This window comes from Carassius carassius, chromosome 48 (assembly GCF_963082965.1).
Source record: "Carassius carassius chromosome 48, fCarCar2.1, whole genome shotgun sequence".
Taxonomy (NCBI): domain Eukaryota; kingdom Metazoa; phylum Chordata; class Actinopteri; order Cypriniformes; family Cyprinidae; genus Carassius; species Carassius carassius.
In genome coordinates this window covers 4,741,798-4,761,315 of record NC_081802.1, presented here as the reverse complement: position 1 = coordinate 4,761,315, position 19,518 = coordinate 4,741,798, and the positions used below count along the sequence as shown (strand labels likewise).

Here is a 19,518-nt window from a genome sequence, read left to right as displayed (position 1 = left end):
AATGCATAAATGTAAATGTGGATACACATTGGTCTAAATAATCATATTCCTTATTACAACTTATTACAATATTAACTTACTATATAAGGATTTAATGAAACTTTTTCATTACAAATTAGATTATCATCATAACAACAAAAGTTTGAATACTACCAACTGGACAAATCGTGCCACAACCAATCAAAGAAATTTAAATTGAGTGCCTTTTTATTTAGTTTTTGTGTAGCTGTGATTAGATTTCAATAAAAGTCACAATTACTTTCATGATCAATGAGAACTGACATTGCTGTCAATTCTCAGTACTAGTGATTGACCGATATTGCTTTTTTTGCAATAAAAAAGTATATTGCTTATACTTTAGATGAACTAGTATTTTCTACAATTAAATAAATATTAATAAAAAATATTTAAAAGAAAGTAAACCATAACCAACAGGGGACTACATTTTTTCTAATAAAGCCAAGGTAACACATGAATATGACAGTGGGCAAATGCGTAAAGCTCTGCACAATTTGATAGATTTATCAAATAGATTGCAAGGTTTGTGAAATGGAATTTTCATTAGCTATTCAAATATTTGTTTAAATGATGTAAATGCTGCATGGTGACTGTAAATGAGAAAGTATTATAATGTTTTACCATTCTATTACTAAAAATATAAAAGGAATCATTATAATACTTTCTGTATTCATTTTACTTCCTTTGTTTAACGGTGCCATTGGATTTTTAAACAGACATCTATTCATATTGGAACTGTTAACTGTTATTGTCCAATGCCGATATTTGAAAAATGCCAAATATCGGCCGATATATCGGTCGACCATTACGAAGTACTCAAGTATTTGTGCCCATACATTAGGGCTGAAACGATTCCTCGAGTAACTCGATTACAAAAAATGATCGAGGCAAATTCCTCTGCCTCGAAGCCTCTTTAAATTTATTTTAAATTTCACGTCAGGTTCTTTCGCAATGATTTTTTTTTTTTAATGGGATACAACGCGTTTACGTCACCCACAAAGCAGAAGGAGACACAAGCGCCAATCGCATACTGCAAGGAGTCAGCAGTGTTTTGATTTGAGGGCGCGGGCAAACGTCGTGGTGTGTGTCCATTGCAAGATAGAGCTCGCATACCACAACTAGGACCCTATGATTTCGGTGATGCAGAAAACGCAGAGGGAATCGTGGAATCCAGTCATATAAACGGAATTTACAGTTTAACGTGGAATGGCACGGATTTTGACAAATTTTGAATGAATTAATCAAAAATAGGTCATTGCACTTACATCAAATCACGATATGGACTAGTATCTGTAAATATTAAGCCTGAACAGTCTATTTGAATATGAATCCTGCATGTTCTGCGTGTCTCTGTTAATGAATGGAGCAGAAGCGTGACTTCCTTTATCAGCATGGTGACACACTGGATGCGTGGCGTAAGCGTCTCAGCTGCGTGGTGTGTCCGTTTTTAATTTGGCTCCCATGTTAACAGGTTAGAGCTTGCTGACTGCCTGCATGAGACGTGCGTCTCAGGAGAGGCTCGAGCCGCGAGGTAAATGCGTGTATGCTAGAAATAGAACCGACGCCTATTTTTTACGCGACACGCAAGCGTGTTGGAAGCGTTTTCAGGCAAAATAGAATAGGAAAATATGTTTATATGTCATTTTGTACACAAATACATATTAATTCATGGCATTTTGATGTTTGAAAGTCTATAAGTTGACATAAATTCAGATATAAATATAATTTAAAAAATTAATAAATAATTATCGATTTTCAAATATTGCACCTGTCAAGCAAAGTCTATTTTGCCGTCAATACTGTTAACGGTGTCCTTTATCAGTAGTCTTTATATTTATGCTTACATGAAGGTGTAGGTGTGTAAAAAAATTGAAATTGTTGTCGTGAAGACAAGAGCCTGATCTGTCGGCGGCCTACCTCTATGTCACCTACAGCAGCGCGCCAGGCAAGATTCTGGTGCCACGCAGCAGAAACGCCACACAGCCAGTGTGTCACCAGCACACATGTGACGCTCGCGGTAATTTCAGCGTCTGCTGTCTCACTAAATAAGGACGTGAACACATGAACAACATCTCCAGAACTGCTCTGACAGTCACTTCATGAGCATTTGACCATTTGATTTAAGTAAAACTAGCGTCACATCACATACACAGAACTGTAAATGTCAACCCGTCAAAATAAAAGTCCAGTGTCCTGGCATTTTATCCTACCCGTCAGATTTTTCTACCCGGGTTTACTGCGCATGCGCACATCAATATCGCGTCATTATAATTAAGCAAAAACACATTTTGTCTGATTACTCGATTAATCGATGGGATTTTTGGTAGAATACTCGATTACTAAAATATTCGATAGCTACAGCCCTACCATACATAGTTGGATGAGCACTTTATTCCCTGCTTCTATTCCTGGTTACCTGAAAGTGCTGAAACGTTTGACGCCTCTCCTCACATCTCTCAGAGAACGTCCTCAAGGTCCTGAAGAACAAAAGAAGGTCTTTTGTGTCCTCCACTCTGCAAACAAGATGGTATTGTTACATTAATACCCCAGAACACCCAACATTGATTTGCACACTTTGATAAATAAACAATTTGGTAAATTCTAATCGGATTATTTGATAAGAAAACAAATGACAGGGAAATATCCTCCACATACAATGTAGAAGGATAAACTGTTTATTTGTGATTAATCCCATTCACAGGCTGACATTACGAGACATTTTGAGATTTTCCATAGATTTACCAGGAGCCCAGAAAACTGTGGCACAGAACGCAACTTTCCATGACTCTCGAGTCTTGTCTGTGAAAGGCCGGTGCTGTAATGTGTGATGGAAAAATGGTACGTTTCTCAAAACTAATTGGATCCACTCCAAGAGTAAAAGACAGCAGCTTAATGGCAAGAGTTGGAGAAAAGGCTCCCTGAGAATATCTAAGCACCAGACAATTAATGTCCACCTTAAACTTTTTGGATTTGGGTAAGCTGAAAGTTTACAAACATTAATCAGCCATCTGGATTGACTGACGTCTAATGCTGTTTAAAAGAAACCACAGACAAATCAACCTCGCCGACGGATCTCATTTTGTAATACAGGCAAATTTCCATAGCATGCATTTCAGATTTGTTGACTGGGGACCATGAATCTGAAAAAGTCATTTTAAAGAACGCTAACCTTTTAAGTTCGACAGACTAAACACACCGAATGCCAGGATTGCTCAACAGACCGATTAATGGCAAATCAATGTTTGGCTGCTTTGTATAATTTCACTAAATTTGCCCTTCAGTTTTACTCATTTGCCTGGTTATGCTGCCAAGAACCTGTGGTATGTGCTAATATTAGATTCATGATTTTATTTGTCACGTACAAGTTATATGACATACAACAAGCAGTGAAATGTAGGTCTGGCATACTCTTTTTAGACTGTGCAAAAAAAAAGAAAAAAGATGTATAGATGTATAGGTTCCAAAAACCTGTGTGATTGTGCTTTGATTCAAACTTCACACTCGTCAAAAATCAAAACATCATCAACAGAACAAAAGTTGGAAGCACAGCTATAGAGGATACAGTAGTTTTAGTGCTTTAAAACTTTCTCAACAGACATGCCTGAATCCATTTATGTACCTGACCACAAAAGTGCTCAAAAAATTCTTAAGTTTACACGGACCATAATAGTTATAAAATGCGTCTTCCTGAGACGCAGAGACAACTCAGACTTATGTGAGAATCATTATCTCCAGTATTTTTCCGACTCTCTCGTGCCAGGACTCTCAGACCAGACAATGTGATCCAGATGTACATTCAGCGACCAGGAGGCTGGCTGCACTTTAGAAAAGAACCCAAACAAATCGCCGCCAAAACAGCAGCATTGCTTCAAACTGTAATTTGTCATCTCAAGTGGAACAACCACAAAAGATCCAATAGTCATGCTTTTAGAAAACAAACTCTGAAATGTAAAGAAATTCATTGGTAGTTCAAATGTAGAAGTGTAAAGCATTTACATTTCAAGTGATATTATGTTGATTGAGAGATCAGTGGTGATCAGAGAGTAGTTGCTTTGAATCAATGGAAATGTACCATAAAGCTACAGATACAGGAATTGTATCACTCTAAACCAACAAATAAAGCAAATACATTAACTAGGACAACAATGGTATTGATCGATCCCTGAGGTCTCTGGTGGAGTTTCACACAGTCCAGAGTGACCTTCAGGTTGTCCACACCTTCACCTTTTTTGGGGTGCTGTTGTCTGTCAATGACTTGCTGGTGCCATTTGTTGACAGTTTAATGAGCGGGACATGTTATGGACCGTCAACACAGCACTTTTAAACATTAAATCCACACATCATTATGTGGGGTGCAGATTTCTTATGAACACAACTGACTGAACTGACTCATTACAGCACCAGAAGAGCAACCATCCATAGTTTAGAAAGAGAGATTACTCCACCAACATAAAAAAAAACATGCTCCTACCGTAAAGCTGCTCTTCTCATTTTTGTGGAGTTTACCACAAAAATGGAACACTACAAAACTGACAGAACAGAACAAAAAAGCACAATACAGCAACAGAACACAATAGAATAGAACAAAGCAGAACAGATGGGTAAAATCTGAGAACAAACTTTGAAGTTGCTAGCATGTTTTAAAAAAAATTTCTTATGTTGCTATCATGTTTCTAGCATAATTACCATGTTGGTTGCATGTTTTTTATCATGACTAGCATGCATTTAACGTAATAAGCATGTTGTTAACATGCATCTAGTATGATTAGAAAGATGTTAGTATGATTTAACATTTTGATGGCATATTGCTAACATAATAAGTTGTTAGCATTATTTATAAAGTTTGCTAACACGTTGTTTCCATGATTAACATGTTGCTAGCATGATTTAGCACTTTGCTAGCACGTTGCTAACGTGATTACCACATTGCTAGTATGATTAGCATGTTGTTAGCATGTTTCTAGCATGTTTTTAACATGATAAGCATGTTGCTGAAGATCTGACCTGAGTTTGGTGGTTGTAGCTATAAAGCTCTAGTAGGAGATACTGATTAAATTTTGGCTCAAAATAATAATCCAGAATTTTTTTTGCCGCATTACTAGAAACAGCATACAATGGAACAAAGCAGAAAAGTCTAGAAAACGAAATAGAATCAGAATAGATGGAACAGAGCAGAATATTACAAAATATAACAGAATACAGAGAGGAGAAGTGTCACGATCCACACAAGAAAGAGGAAAAGTAGATCCAATTGCAGCAAGTTTTAATAGGGCAAAATCGTTATACCAATCTCCAGTCCAGGCAGGGGTCAAAACCAAGGAGGCAATTAGAAATCAAACAGGTACAAAAACTAAACGGGTAAATACAGAACTCAGAAGTGGCGTGATAATCACAAGGACTCCATAACACATACTAAAAAAGACAGGGTATAAATACACAGGGAAATGACAATGCTAATGAGGAATTGGCTGAGTGCAATGATTAGCGACCAGGGACAGCTGAGTGCAATGAAGAAACAAGGATCGTGGGGAATGTAGTTCAGAAAGTGACAGACACCGTGGGTAAGGAGGACATCTAGTTGTTACCCAGGGAACACAAACCAGACACTGTGACAAGAAGAACAGAACAGAATAAAACATCACAACAGAATAGGAAACCAGGGATGCACGATCATGATTTTTCTTGGCCGATTCCGATACCAATTTTTTACAAGCAAACTGGCCGATTCCGATACCGATTTCCGATTTTTTTTTTTATCTTTAAGCAACAAACAAGAAAGAAGGAAAGTGTTCATAAACAAGATGTTTATTTGTTATTTAATAGGCCAAACTGGCTTTTGGCTATTGAAAACAATTACCATAACCATCTGAAATGAACGGCAGTAACTGCACAGTAAGTATACTACATTTAATACAAACATAGATGGTACAGACATCAGCATTTAGCTTTTGTTTTTGAATTGGGTTGAAACTACATAGAACTGGCCTTAAATGAAAAGATTAACTGTAACCATGTGAAATTAAAGGCAACAACTGAATAGTTCTACAGTCCAAACAACACAATTAGTTTCTTAATCAGCATTCAGTATTTGTTTTAGTTTTTAAATTTGGTTTTAAATAAATAAAAAAAAGGTCTTTACCAGTGAGACTAAATAAAAGTATGCTATATAAATATATTATTCCAAAATGTTAAAATCAAATAATGTTGGTGCGAATAAAACAAAGATGCAAAGTGTTTCATTCATCCAATTAAAAAAAAAATTAGGGTAATGATTCACATCTATATTTTTTTTACTTGAGCCAATGAAAAATAAATAACTATTGTCTCAAGTAAAAAAAAAATTTAGATGTGTATCATTACCCTAAAAATGTTTAATTGGATGAATGAAACACTTTTTTTGAGTGTGCTACAGCAGGTGATTTTTAAACCAAATTAAGTCGATGTAATTTTAAGGTAAAATAAAAATAATCATCCTAATGCAGAACTGACGTTTACTTCTGGCTTTTCAAACGTGTATGCAAGTTCTAATTTACAAAAAAAAAAAAAAAAAAAAAAACCTTTCCGTTTTGTCACAGGTTAGTACGTTTCATTTCTCAACACGTGAAGTTGAGCTGAACATCTCTTCACGGTCTACGCGTGTGCAGGGCTCTGACAGGTACAGTATACGCTCGCGCAGCTTTAGTGCGCGCAGGAAAGGAGCTCTTATTTGTGCTGCAGTACACCAACGGCTGATCGCTTCCTGCTATCTGTGCCTCAGACATGAAGCTCTGCATTTCCAGTGCTGAATGGCTCCCCGTGTCCTGCGCACAGATTTCGAAATAATTCCTCACAAATGACATGATAGTAAATGATTACAATGTAGTCTGTGCACGCGGGCACACTTCCGGAAAAAATCGGCCGAAAAAATACCAAAACTCGTATTTTAAGCAAAAACCGGCCGGTTCCGATTTATGGCCGGTCAACCGGTGCATCCCTAGAAAAAAAACACCAATAGAATGCATTAAAGTGCCCCTATTATGGATTTTTTTTTTTTATTACCTTTCATGCAGTGTGTAACACAGCTCTAAGTGAATAAAAACATACTGCAAAGTTGTAAATATGAAAGTACACCGTGTATAAAGTTGTTGTCCGTCAAAAGGAAGAGCCGACTCTGAATCATTGAAACTAGTTGTTTTGAAAACGAATTCTTTGTCACTAGATGCCGCTTTTGGTGCAGTAAAATAGCGGTTTCCACTAGGGTTGTGCCAATAGACAATAGTACCGTGTATCGACAATAGTCAGAGATATCGACGTAAGCAGATGTCTTTGTCGATAGTCAAGATGATATTAGGCTCATTCTCCTATTAATGTATTACATTATGATAATTATAACTATTATCATTTTTATTAGGTGGCCTACTATAATTCGGCTATCAAACTGCCCAGCTATTTCACTTCAGCACCGCATTTCACACACTCACACACTAAGCGTAGTTTTGCTGAAGAAGTTGTAACGCTTTGACTCCGATAACTCGTTAAATCCATGAAATGAAAGAGATAGAAAATAAGGAGTTGGTGTCTCACACATTAAATTACTGCTACACAACAACGCACTCTTCTCATACATGAGAGTAGGGATGGGCGTTTTCCGCAAAATCACATTCGAATATTTGAGCTCACAAAAAAATAATATTCGAATATTCGTTTATTTAAATTAAGTTTAATGAGACAGACGTTATTTTTCAGCAACATTTATTGTTTCCGTCATTTTGAACAAGCTTACACACAATAAGCTTGAACATTACACATCGTGTTTTGTAGCTGAAAACCTTTAACAATGCGTGCAAACAAACAAAAGTAGATTAAAAGCAACAAAAAAAAGTGAACAAAGAAAAAACGTAAAGCAGCCTGCAGCAATTAGGCTATTGTAGAACGTAGCCTACACTTTGAAACTTTGAAACTGTCAGCAAATCTTTTTGCTTTTTTTTCTATTGTTTCAAATGTTCTTGTTAAGAAATACGGGCATGTAAACATGATCGGGGGAAAGTCGGCTCCTTAGTCTGTTAACAATAAGGCCGGCCGCGGAGAAAACGCGCTCTGACGGCACAGACGTTGGCGGGACTCACAAATAACGGTGTGCTAAGCGAATAAGTTTTGTGAAGCGCTTCGTGTTTTCGTTTCATCACTGAATGGGATCCTCATCTGGTGGAATACATGGCTCCAGCAAGAACTGTTCCCACTCGTCTCGGCTGGACTCTCTGTAATCATCTATGATTCTCCACGGCATATTTGAAGTACTGTAGAAGACCGCAGTTCTTAGGGGCCGTTCACTTATCGCATCTTTTGCGCGCTCAAGTTCGTTATTTCCAATGTAGGTGCGGTATGCGCGCTTATAATGGAAGCGACGTGGTCGTGATGCGCTCGCGGTGCGACACGTCCGTTTTTTCCAGGCACGTCGCACTGTTATGAACAGCTGATCATAGCTGTATATGGATTGCCATTTTGAAATAAATTTAGTAGCAGAGCTACTAAATGCGATTTTTTTGTGCTGCAAATCCATTTATCCTTTGCTGAAATTTCTGCGTCTTCATGGAGAGAGCGCGTCATTGGCAGACGCCTCAGGAGCGCTTCTGCCCGAGCGCCTTGGAAAGAAGGAGAAAGCGGCGCGCATAGCGTTTTCCATGCGTTTTTAGGCGCGATATGTGAACAGCCCCTTATTCATTAATTATTTTTTGCTTGCATACATCTTCAAATATGCCGTGGAGAATCACAGAAAGTGACCAGAATTTAGAAAGAATTTTTTTGCGAAATTCGAATATCATTTTTACTTATCGAATAATTAGAGCAGAAAGAATATTCGAATGTTCGACTATCCGTGCACACCCATACATGAGAGATTAACTCTTTCTTGGCGTTACAAATAAAGTGAAGACAAAATAATAACAGGTGGCAGAGCGAACTTATCATCCATAGCAGTTCTCACATAGTCCTTCTCTTAAAGACTGATCACTTAACTTATAACACACACTATGTGGTGATGACGTAGAAGTACTCCGTGAGAACCACTATGGATGATAAGTTCGCTCTGCCGCCTGTTATTATTTTTATGCACACCACAATATAATGTGATGCATGCAAAATACATAGTTTTGGCCATTACTAAGTCTCCATCCACAAACAGACGTACATCGTCTGCAGATATAAGGTATTTCATTGCACTTTAACAAGTAATCTGAAAAACCTATATATGTGTAATATTTTAAACGAGCCCTCACTGAGTTTAATGCCACAGTTATGTCAGAATGCATCTCATTCTTGTTTCTGTGAAGGTGCGTCGGTCTCATCATGAGGCGCATTTGCGATCGACTATATATGAACTAGCTGAAAGTATATTTTTTCGATTATTGGCGATTCCATAGGCTCTCTCTCTCACACACCTGCACCATTTAAAACACCAAATATATGACAAGAACGAAGAGTCTCTCTCTTACTCCACCCATGCATGATAATATTGTGTATCGTCAATCTCACGGGCTGACGATATGACGATTTGAAAAATGGCCATATCGCCCAACACTAGTTTCCACAGTTCACTGTACACAAAGCAGCACTGCGCTCACAAACGCTGCTTTATCAGGCATGATGAAATAAAAATGAGACCAATCGGACCAATCACTGCAGATTAGCATCAATCAAACGAGGGGTTTGGAAAAATGAATTGTTGAGCAGATCGTTTGGGAGTCGTTGAACAAATAAGGTAAAAATAAATGCCAAAATAAGAACCCTTCATTACCCATAATAGGGGCACTTTAAAATAAACAACAGAAGAAAATAGAATACAACAGGGAAAAAAAGCTACAGCAGATATGGACCACATGCCTAATGATCACATTTATTTGTTCATTTGGCCTGGACCACGAATAAACAAATCCTTCAGCTGCAAGCGCAACAGAAATCACTCAAACACACAAACAAAGCCATTATTTTTCTAATGATGGAATATTTTTTAAACAAAAAAAAGTTAATATTTTTGAGGTTATGTGGTATTTCACTTAAACACTACCTAATATGAACAGTTCTCAAGAGTACATCGCCGTCAGTCAATCAGTCGGCAGCGGATCTAACCTGATCTCACAACACTCACCAATCAGAGAGATCTGATGAGAAAAACAGACCTCTGCGGGAACTATCTCGCTCTCTGTTAACAACAGCTGGTCAGGGTTCACTCAGCATTCAGCTATTGAGCCACTTGAATACTTTTTCCCCTCTTTTTGTTTGAATTTGTGTATTTTTACAAGAACACTCTTCCATGGTGTCTGGGAATTCACTTGCATGATGTTTACTTACACTGTAGGTTTTATGTTGTGTAACTTACTACGCAACCGGGATTTTCTCCAAATGTGATTTCTGTTGATTCAATTAAGCAAACAAGCAAGATCCAACATTTTGTGAAGAGTACATCCATGTAATTATCTATGGAATCCACTTACCTTTTTTTAAATAAATGTAAAAATAATAATTATTATTATTATATTAAAGGAATAGATCGCCCAAAAATGTACTTATTCCCGGACCATCCAAGATGTAGTTGTGTTTGTTTCTTGATCTAAAAAAAGATTTGGAGAAATTAGCATTACATCACTTGTTCAGCAACTGATGCTATGCAGTGAATGGGTGCCGTCAAAATGAGAATCCAAATAGCGGATAAAAACATATTTGTTAAGAGTTGTTTAGAACTGTTTTGGCTTGATGTTTGATGTTAAAAATTTCCTAATGACCAATTTATCAAAAATATGCATCTTTTAATATCATTCTGATGGCACCCATTCACTGCAGAGGATCCATTGGTGAGGGAGTGAGTGATGTGGTACTGAATTTCCCCAAATCTGTTCTGAAGGACAAACAAACTCATCTACATCTGGGATGACCTGAGGGTGAGTAAACATTCCTTAAAATCTCCTCAAAATCCCTTAAAATAGAAACACACCAATGATATTAAAGCTGTTAACAGTCATCACTCTACCTGGACACAAATGCAGAGAAATCTTTGAATTCAACACCATCCACAACGATATTGAGCTCTGTAACTCTCCTGCGCAGAGCATCGTCCTCCTGGAAATAAACACTGAGAGTTAAACAATATCAGAAATACTCTTAATAAATAGCCTTAAACTGATCTGCATTTACGCATTTATTCCATCACCTGTCATGAAACTGATGGTTTATGGGATTTCCTCTCTTCAGGAAAGAGACTCTTTTTCTTCTTTTTTATTGTTAAGACTGGAGCATGAACCTGCTTTCACTTTTTTATGCGCTTTATGTAATGCTTCAAGTTTATTCTTGACTATTGACATGGTAAAGATTTTAAACTTTAAAGATTTTTTATTTTATTTTTTACTATTTTTACTGTGACTCAGCTTAAGATGTTCCAACACAAATAAAACAGAGTTATATACTGATCTATCCGCAGGCTGACTATTTAAAATAACCAAAAAAAATGTAGGTCACCAACCAACATTATTATTCTGAATTATTTAATGCAACTGTGTAAATATTTGTGCTAAGGAGGTCGCTCAAAGAACTGCATTTATGCTTGTCATGAAGATTTCAGAGAAAGAAGAAGAACGACAAAACTATAATTGTCGAATCTACTCCATTAAAGAGACATTTTAAGTCTACTGCACAAATCTGATGTTGAAATGACAAAGTCTCGGGTCAAAATGGAGACATGCTGTCCTCTAGTGTTTAATAAAAGAACAATCACGGCAGGCTTCGCTGGTTCAAATTACAATGAGCTTTATGTGGTTTAAATTATTGTAGGTGAAATGTGAGAATTTCAGTACTTGACTACATTTTCTGGAGAATATTTGAATGGAGCTTTATAATGAAAAAACATGTTATGATACTCATCCCTCACCTTTTTCCTTAACAACACATACGATTTGAATAAACAAACCCCTAACCCATGAGAAATCATAGCAAGTACAACTAATAATTAGAGAACAAAACCAAATAGTCACTGACTTAGAGAATCTTAAAATAAACTTTGTGAGTTTTAAAGCCATGACCTGGCTGCAACAAAACCAGTGTTTGTAAGAAACAAACCATCATTAAGGCATTTTAACTTTAAACCATTGCTTTTGGCCAAAGTATGAGTTCATAATCCATAATATTACTTCCTCCAGTGAAAAAGTCCATGTGCATATTTCTCTCCTCTTTCAACAGAGATATCTTTTTCACTTTAGAAAGCAATTTTAAGGACAGAGAACTCGTATTTCAATCATGGAAACTCTCACAACGTTTTATCATGATGATGACAATGTTAATGTATTTGGTCTTGGTGGAACAGATCTCTGCTACGCTGCTGCTGTTGGTTATTGCTGTAGCTGTAGATTATTGCTGCTGCTGCAAGCAAGTACAGGAACTTACTTGCTGCTCCACAAATAGCATCTAAAATAACCCGTAGTAGATCTATACAGGTGGAGCTGGGGAAGGTGAAGGTTTCCAGAGAACTCTGAAAGTGCACTGCAGGAATCTCGAGTGAATACTAGCTAGCCATTTAAATACAAGGCAGTAAGCTCATTGGCTGCATATACAGCATGAACCAATCAGCTTGTGCCAAGTTGTTTAACTCTTTGAATATCATCAGTTAAGTTAACACCCCATCAGCCAGCACCATCTAGAGTTTCATGACTGAACTATACTATTTATCCAGAATCAACCGTCTTAATGACGGTTATGTTCTTTGCAAAAATGCAGCTTTTCTCTTCACAAGACATTAACTGATCGACTGGAGTGCTTTGGATTACTTGTGATGTTTTTATCAGCTGTTTGGACTCTCATTCTGACGGCACCCATCCACTGCAGAGCATCAATTGCTGAGCAAGTGATGAAATGTTAATTTCTCTAAATCTGTTCTAATGAAGAAACAAACTCATCTACATCTTGGATGGCCTGAAGGTGAGTAAATTGTTCAGGTAATTTGCTAACCATTCATAAAAAACACCAAAACTCATAAAACTAATTAGTACTAAGGATTTTCTTAACCTCATGGTTTTGTTGCAATCAGCTGCAAGACCGTGAATATCTTAAGTCCTAAAGCACACAATCTACATCGTTCATCTGGCAGGAGAAATATTTCAAACACCCTGCTTTGCAAAGAAGTATCCATTTTGTGTGCATTTTGAAAGTTTGTTAATTTTAATAAACAATACCTGTGTTAATACTGTTAAGTGCATGCATAAATATGTAGTGACTTACCTGAATCTCAGTCACTGCAAATTCAACCTGGAACAAAAGTACACTGCAGTGACCTGCAAGTCTGAGCTGCTGTACAAGTTTTCTCTCACCTGAAGAGACAACAGAAGTAAAAAATGTTTTAAAAAAATCGAGAAATTAACCTATATAAATGATTTTGTAATTAAAGGCAAATTTTAAAAAACTCACTTTTGTGCAATGTCTTTACGAAACATTCATTTAGAGCAATCCCATTGATTTCCGTCTGTCGTCTGAGGTCTTTTTCCAGCTCTCTGACTTCTGTGATCAGCTTTGAAAGAGCAGGTTTCTGTGATCCTCCTCTTTCCTCAAACACTGACTTTCTGTAAGAGGAAAGAAAAAAGTTAAAACCTTAAATGTATTTCCTTTTGTCCAGTCCTCAAGTGAACCATTTTCATTGTGATTATCCTTAAAGATTTCACATCACAGGAAGACAGTTTTTTTTAATTTAGCTTTTGTTCATTTATGTCCAGTTTACACTGCTATATGAAACTAGATCAAATCCACTGAAAGGTAGTCTCCACTAACAGTTCATGCTGTAGTCGATCTCCATGCTCTATGAAAATGGACCGTAAAATATCCTCCTGTTCAGCCTCCAGCATTTCAATTTCCTGCTGAAGCATCTGGATCTCTTCTTCATATTTCTGCTCCATTCTCTTCCTCAATCTACTAAAAAGCCGTTCATGGAAATTCATACAGAAAGAGAGATATTACATAATAAACACGTTTACATAATATACATATAGCTTAAATAACATTTGCATGCTAGAATTGTTTTGATATGCAAAGGTACTAAGCTCAAGTTAAAAAAAATTAACTTTTAACTAATCTAACTTAAGCGATATATAACATTTCAACAAAATATACAACATATTTAATAGATTTCACCGCATGCATTTATCATCACATTCTGCAGGAGACGGTTCATGTCAAAAACGCTTTTATAAATGTATCAAACCGACGGATTATCCTAACAGCTATCCATGTGTTAATTATAAACCTTTAGATTCTTTTACATAGTTTTATAATAACAATATTTCGAGCGTAAATCCGATGACAGGAGCTCGATTTGACAGAACAAACCAAAACATTAATCAGACGAGAGTCTTAATAAAGTCTAAAGTTGTAATATAAAGCTATATGTTATTTCTATATGGATCTATTACTTAGATAACTTAAAATCGAGTGTTTATAGGAATAAACTTACTTTTATCTACTCCTGAAAATGAAAACAGCAACTTCACGATTCTGACTGATTCAACTGAATCCCGCGTCAACACGGAACATACCAAATGAGAACTGCAGGGGTGAAGAAATATACAAAAACACACTTAACACATTTAAACATTTATCTAAATATAATTATTATGAAGCGAAGTTGTTATAAACTGATATATTTCTGCCTATAATCATCGATGCGTATGAGAGAAATCGGATATTTGTCTAATATTACTTTTCTTCACTGTTTTGTGGATGGAACATTCCATAAGGTAGCGGTACATTCGAAAATGGAACCAAATGCACGTCCTGATGTCACAGCGGACGACTTACAGTGTAACATCAGTATGCTGAGTCCCAATTCGCCTATTTATACTACGACCTAAAAGTATATAATTTTTTTGTGAGGAAAAAGTAAATACTTTTGAGTGTTTAGCAAAAGAGTATGCACGTTCTGGGACATACTTCGATGACGTCATGCGACGTGAACGACAACGTGGTTGCCTAGTTACGCACACCACAACTGTTAACGTTTCATTCATTCTTGTATGTCCAATAAAATTTGATTTACTATTCCCATCTTTTTTTTCCTCGTCGTTTTTTTCACAATACATTTTACAATTGTGTTCTTCTACCAAGTTGAGGAGTGAAGAAGCAGGGCGGCGTCGTCGTAGAACCAAACGCAGGTCGTTTGTGAGGCGGCTGGTTCTGACGTTCATGTGTATCAAAGCCATCGCAAAGCTCCTCCCTCCCGCACGCAATGGGTTGTGGGCAATATTAGCACGTAGAGTGTGCATTGATCTGCACTTCGAATTCTAACCGGAAATAGTAGACCATCCGGGTATCTTTGGAATACTCTTTTCAACATACTACGATTTGGGACGTACTAATTCTAGTTTCGCATACTATTTAGGATGAATAGTATGCGAATTGGGACTCAGCGTTAGGCATAAGTCTGTCTACTTTAGCGTTTGCTTTTATTCAGCCTCATGGAATATTTTAGGAACTGTTTAACTATGACATGTTAACGTAAGATATTTTTAAAAATAAGACCATACAGAGTGTACTGCTGTAGTAATATGTAATACATTCCCAAGTCCTGCCAAATTTATATTTAAAAAAACAAATAAAATAATAATAAAAAAAATATTTTTGGTCAGGTTTTTTTAATCAGGCTTACAATCATTTGTGTTGTGTAACAAGTTCTGAAACATTGCTAATAAATAAAAAAAATTAATTGTGTTTTGCCAACTTTAGCAGTGTGCATAATTTTACACATTTTGTATGTTTTGATCATGATTTATTGTACATAAAGGAATTATAAAATAATTATTGTCTTATCTGTAGTGACCTGAATTTTAATATCATTGCATCCATCATTTAAAGTCGTAATTCACTGAAAACTGAATTTGTCTCGTAGTCTTTTAGAGTCATTTACTCTAAGAAGATCTTTTTAAGGACTCAGTGAATGTGAACAAAAGTAAATACATTGTGTTTGATTCTGATTAAGAAGAGGATTAAGCCACAAGCAGACCAGAAGAACAACTTGAAAAAAAGCCACTTAGAGGATGATTCAGGATCTGATGAAGATCAAACAAACGTCCACTTTGAAAGAAAAGGCATACATTTAGTTCTTTTCACTTGTTTTTAAAAGTTTATGAACCTTGTTTTAGCTTTGCAGAGATGTTTCCAGCCTACATTACGACCCAACACAACAAGAACATGCTGCTTTTGAGACCAAGACAGAGGATCGGAAGAAAGAGAGGTATTAGATAAACAAATTTTTATATTTAAATTCAATTAACTGTTTCTTTGTAATTGTGAAATGTACTATCAATTTCTGGGCAGTTTCACAAATAGTTTCTACACCATTTATTTTTTTCACTGTCCATATATTAAAGATCTTGCTCTCTTTCTAAGTCACTGATCAAATAACAAAGCAATGTTTTAATATTTTGTGCATAATATTAAACTACATTTTATACTCAGTCCCTTTGCTTGAAACAGATTGTGGATTTCTAGTTTAACATATTTCAAAATTGCTATATGACATTTGAAGTTACTTGAATTTGGTTTGCATTATTTATTACATGAATTTCAGCAATTTCCCCCTGAGCAGGAGTGTCGCAAGAAACAAAAGAGATGCCAAAAGACACCAGAGGCCTTCGCTGAATACCTGAACAATTTAAAGTATTCAAAAACATTTTTACAGAGACATCTTTGCATATTCTGTTTAATAGCTGTAATTTATTATAAAAAAAACATGATCTACTGAATATTTCCTTTGTATGATTTCAATTATTTGAGCTAATAAATGTCTCTTTATACCACTAGATGGTGATGTGATCATACTTTCATGACTATTGCAGCAGGCTTCAGTGTTTGTTTTCGTTCTTCACTCACTTTCTCCAAACCACAGGATCAACCACAAAGTTGTGTTCTAGAAAACCTACTCTGTGCTTTTAATGTGTTTACACTCGCTGCTTTAAAGACCGTTTAGTACATATGTTCTCCACAGAAGATCATGCAAATGTTACATAATGCAATTTTTTTGTTTTAATTTTTTTGCATCTAGTCTGTAAGGAAAGATTGCACGGTGTCGACAGCAACAAAGACACTTTACGTTTGGGGGAAAACGTGCCTGTATGTGCAAGGATGATTGAGGAATCTCTTCAACCTGGTCTTAGTGTCCATTTAGGCTAATGATAGTGATATTTGACCCCTGGTGTTTAGTCTTACCCTTATCTGCAGACTCAAGCAGTTTCCACCAACTAGAGCAAAAGGGTAACTGGAGTCTTTACTCTTGTGTAAACTTCCAAAAAATGTTTAAAGATTTAATGTTACCCATGAAGGTTTTGAGCACAGACATATTTTTTAAATAAAAAAATGTGTTTCTAATATATGAAAGAATTTAGGTTTTATTTTGCAAATAAGTACAAGTAAAAACTATATACATACAGCTATATGTTTTAGGTATAGTAACTGGTCATATTTTGCCATTTGTTATCACTGTTTTGCTTTAATGCAGTTCGTGTAAATAAATGTTTTGTGTGAACTGTTGCATGTCTTACTTAAATTGCAAATTCAGTTAAAATTATTATTTTTTTTAAGGTCACACAAGCTCAGGCAAGTTGGTACTGAACGTGTTTTATGTCAGTCTGTGCAAAGGCCAAGAATGAAACGTGCAATCACTCAAGGAGCAAAAACCTTGCACTCGTCCACTGATGAAACCCTTAATAAATATACATGAACCATTTGGCTCTGCCCAGTTAGCGTATTGTGTGTCTGTGTGTTAAAGAATGTCGTGGTTCCATTGACTTTGTGTTTGATCAACAGTGGTTTTGCTCACTAGGCAAAGCAGCACGTCTGTGGATCTGAAATATAGTTATGCACACTGTGTTCTGTGTATAAACAGGACGCTGTGGTTTCCGATTTCAATGTGACATCACAGCTGGTGTATAACTCTTCAAGGACTGATAACAGCTTTTGTACAGTGACATAAGTCCCCCAAAACGACCATTTTGCATCACCAAGTTCTGTTTTTGGAGTTCAACCATAATACATTTAATTTTGGAACTTTCTAGATAAAATAGTATGGGTTTTGTAATGGTGTTTGATATGCTTTGAGTGGTTTTTAGCATATTGCTAATGCTAGAATGATGAATGTGGTAGTTAGCACGTTGCTGGTGTATTTTTAAAAGAACCCACAAAAAGTAATATTCTGTTTTCTAAATATTGCTTGACCTCATCCTTCAATGCATTTATTTTTTACCCACTTTGCTAAAATTAATAACTCACCCCTCCTCAACAAAAACACATGTTCGGAGGAATAATTCACGTTCCTAGTATAGATACAAGATTTTTGAGTTGCTGTGTGATTGTGTGGAGATTAAAAAAGTTTTATGTCTATTAAGATTCCTCAGATTATCATTTTGCTTTCGGCGTCTGTTAAAGGGCCAGTAGTATATATATAATTATTTATTTTTTCTAAAGAACTAGCAAACAGTCATTTGTGCAAGTTAATATTGTAATGTAAAAACCCATTTTTGGTTCTACTTAAAGCCTTTATTATAAAAAGCATGTCACATTTAGGCTTTATGAGGCTAACTGTAATGCTAATCTGTGAATGGGGGATGGGAAGCCAAAAACGGTTTTTCATTCTCCATTTTAATATGAACTCAGCACAGCCGCCTTGATTTTAAAGTCATTTTCTAGGTTTTTATTTTTTTTTTTTTACCAGTGAACATATGTTAGGAAAGATTAGCAAGCTGTTTGACAGATATGAATGAACTCTGGTGGTTTTTATGACAAAGGGAGGCTAATTTCTGAGCGGGGAGGAACCAGAATATGTGCTGGTTTGAAATATCTACACTTTACTCTGTAAATTCCTCTCATAGTGTGAATAACTTCCACAGTTATGTGTTACTAATGTGTTAGCCAGCTCAAACAGACAAAGTCAGGTGACTAGCCTAGCCTGTGTCTGACTATAATAACAGCCCTTCCCCCAAATGACACACCGTGCCTGCAAGGGTAAAATAAGAGGCTTTCCACATACAGATGTGTACTGCATATCTTATGTAAATACAGAAATTTGACTGATAAACCACCAAAATATTAGCTTCAGCATAGCTGGAATTTAAAAAATTTGACTAGTGGCTGCAGTCTGTAGCAACAGATGCTATTGCGCAAATCTTTGCAATGAACCGCCATGCGTTTACTTGAGAAAAAAAACTCCCAATAGTCTGTACTTTTCCGTACTTAAAGGTCTTGTGTGTTTTTCACTCCAAACATTCCCAACCTCTGTTCCTCAAATCCCACCCCGTCCTGCCCCCAGACTTCTCAAAGAGCACTTGTTTGGATCTATAACTATTACTGTTCACATCCAAGCGTAGGGCTCGGATAACATCGGCGTCTTCAGCGATAGGATGATGCTAAGATGAGGGGGTTGTCATCAACGGCCATTTTAAAGGCTTCCTGGTCTCTGATTGGCTATCGCTTTGGCATATCAGGTTAGTGTGTGACAGCAGG

The 19,518-nt window shown here is 36.4% G+C and overlaps 1 protein-coding gene across 2 annotated transcripts in view; it reads right to left on the bottom strand.

Annotated features, from left to right (window-relative positions):
- The window catches only part of cenpp (centromere protein P), a 56,736-nt gene extending 42,132 nt beyond the window's left edge, over positions 1–14,604 (bottom strand). Inside the window, exons 1-6 of one of the 2 annotated variants that reach the window (XM_059544197.1) lie at positions 14,480–14,604; positions 13,801–13,941; positions 13,444–13,595; positions 13,258–13,346; positions 11,021–11,109; positions 2,435–2,531 (exon numbers count right to left, since the gene is read on the bottom strand). In XM_059544197.1, the coding sequence (XP_059400180.1) occupies positions 2,435–2,531; positions 11,021–11,109; positions 13,258–13,346; positions 13,444–13,595; positions 13,801–13,925 (552 nt within the window). In that variant the 5' untranslated portion in view covers positions 13,926–13,941; positions 14,480–14,604. The remainder of the gene's footprint in view (positions 1–2,434; positions 2,532–11,020; positions 11,110–13,257; positions 13,347–13,443; positions 13,596–13,800; positions 13,942–14,479) is intronic. The other variant, XM_059544198.1, reaches the window with a different exon arrangement.
- Between the last annotated feature and the right edge of the window lie 4,914 nt (positions 14,605–19,518).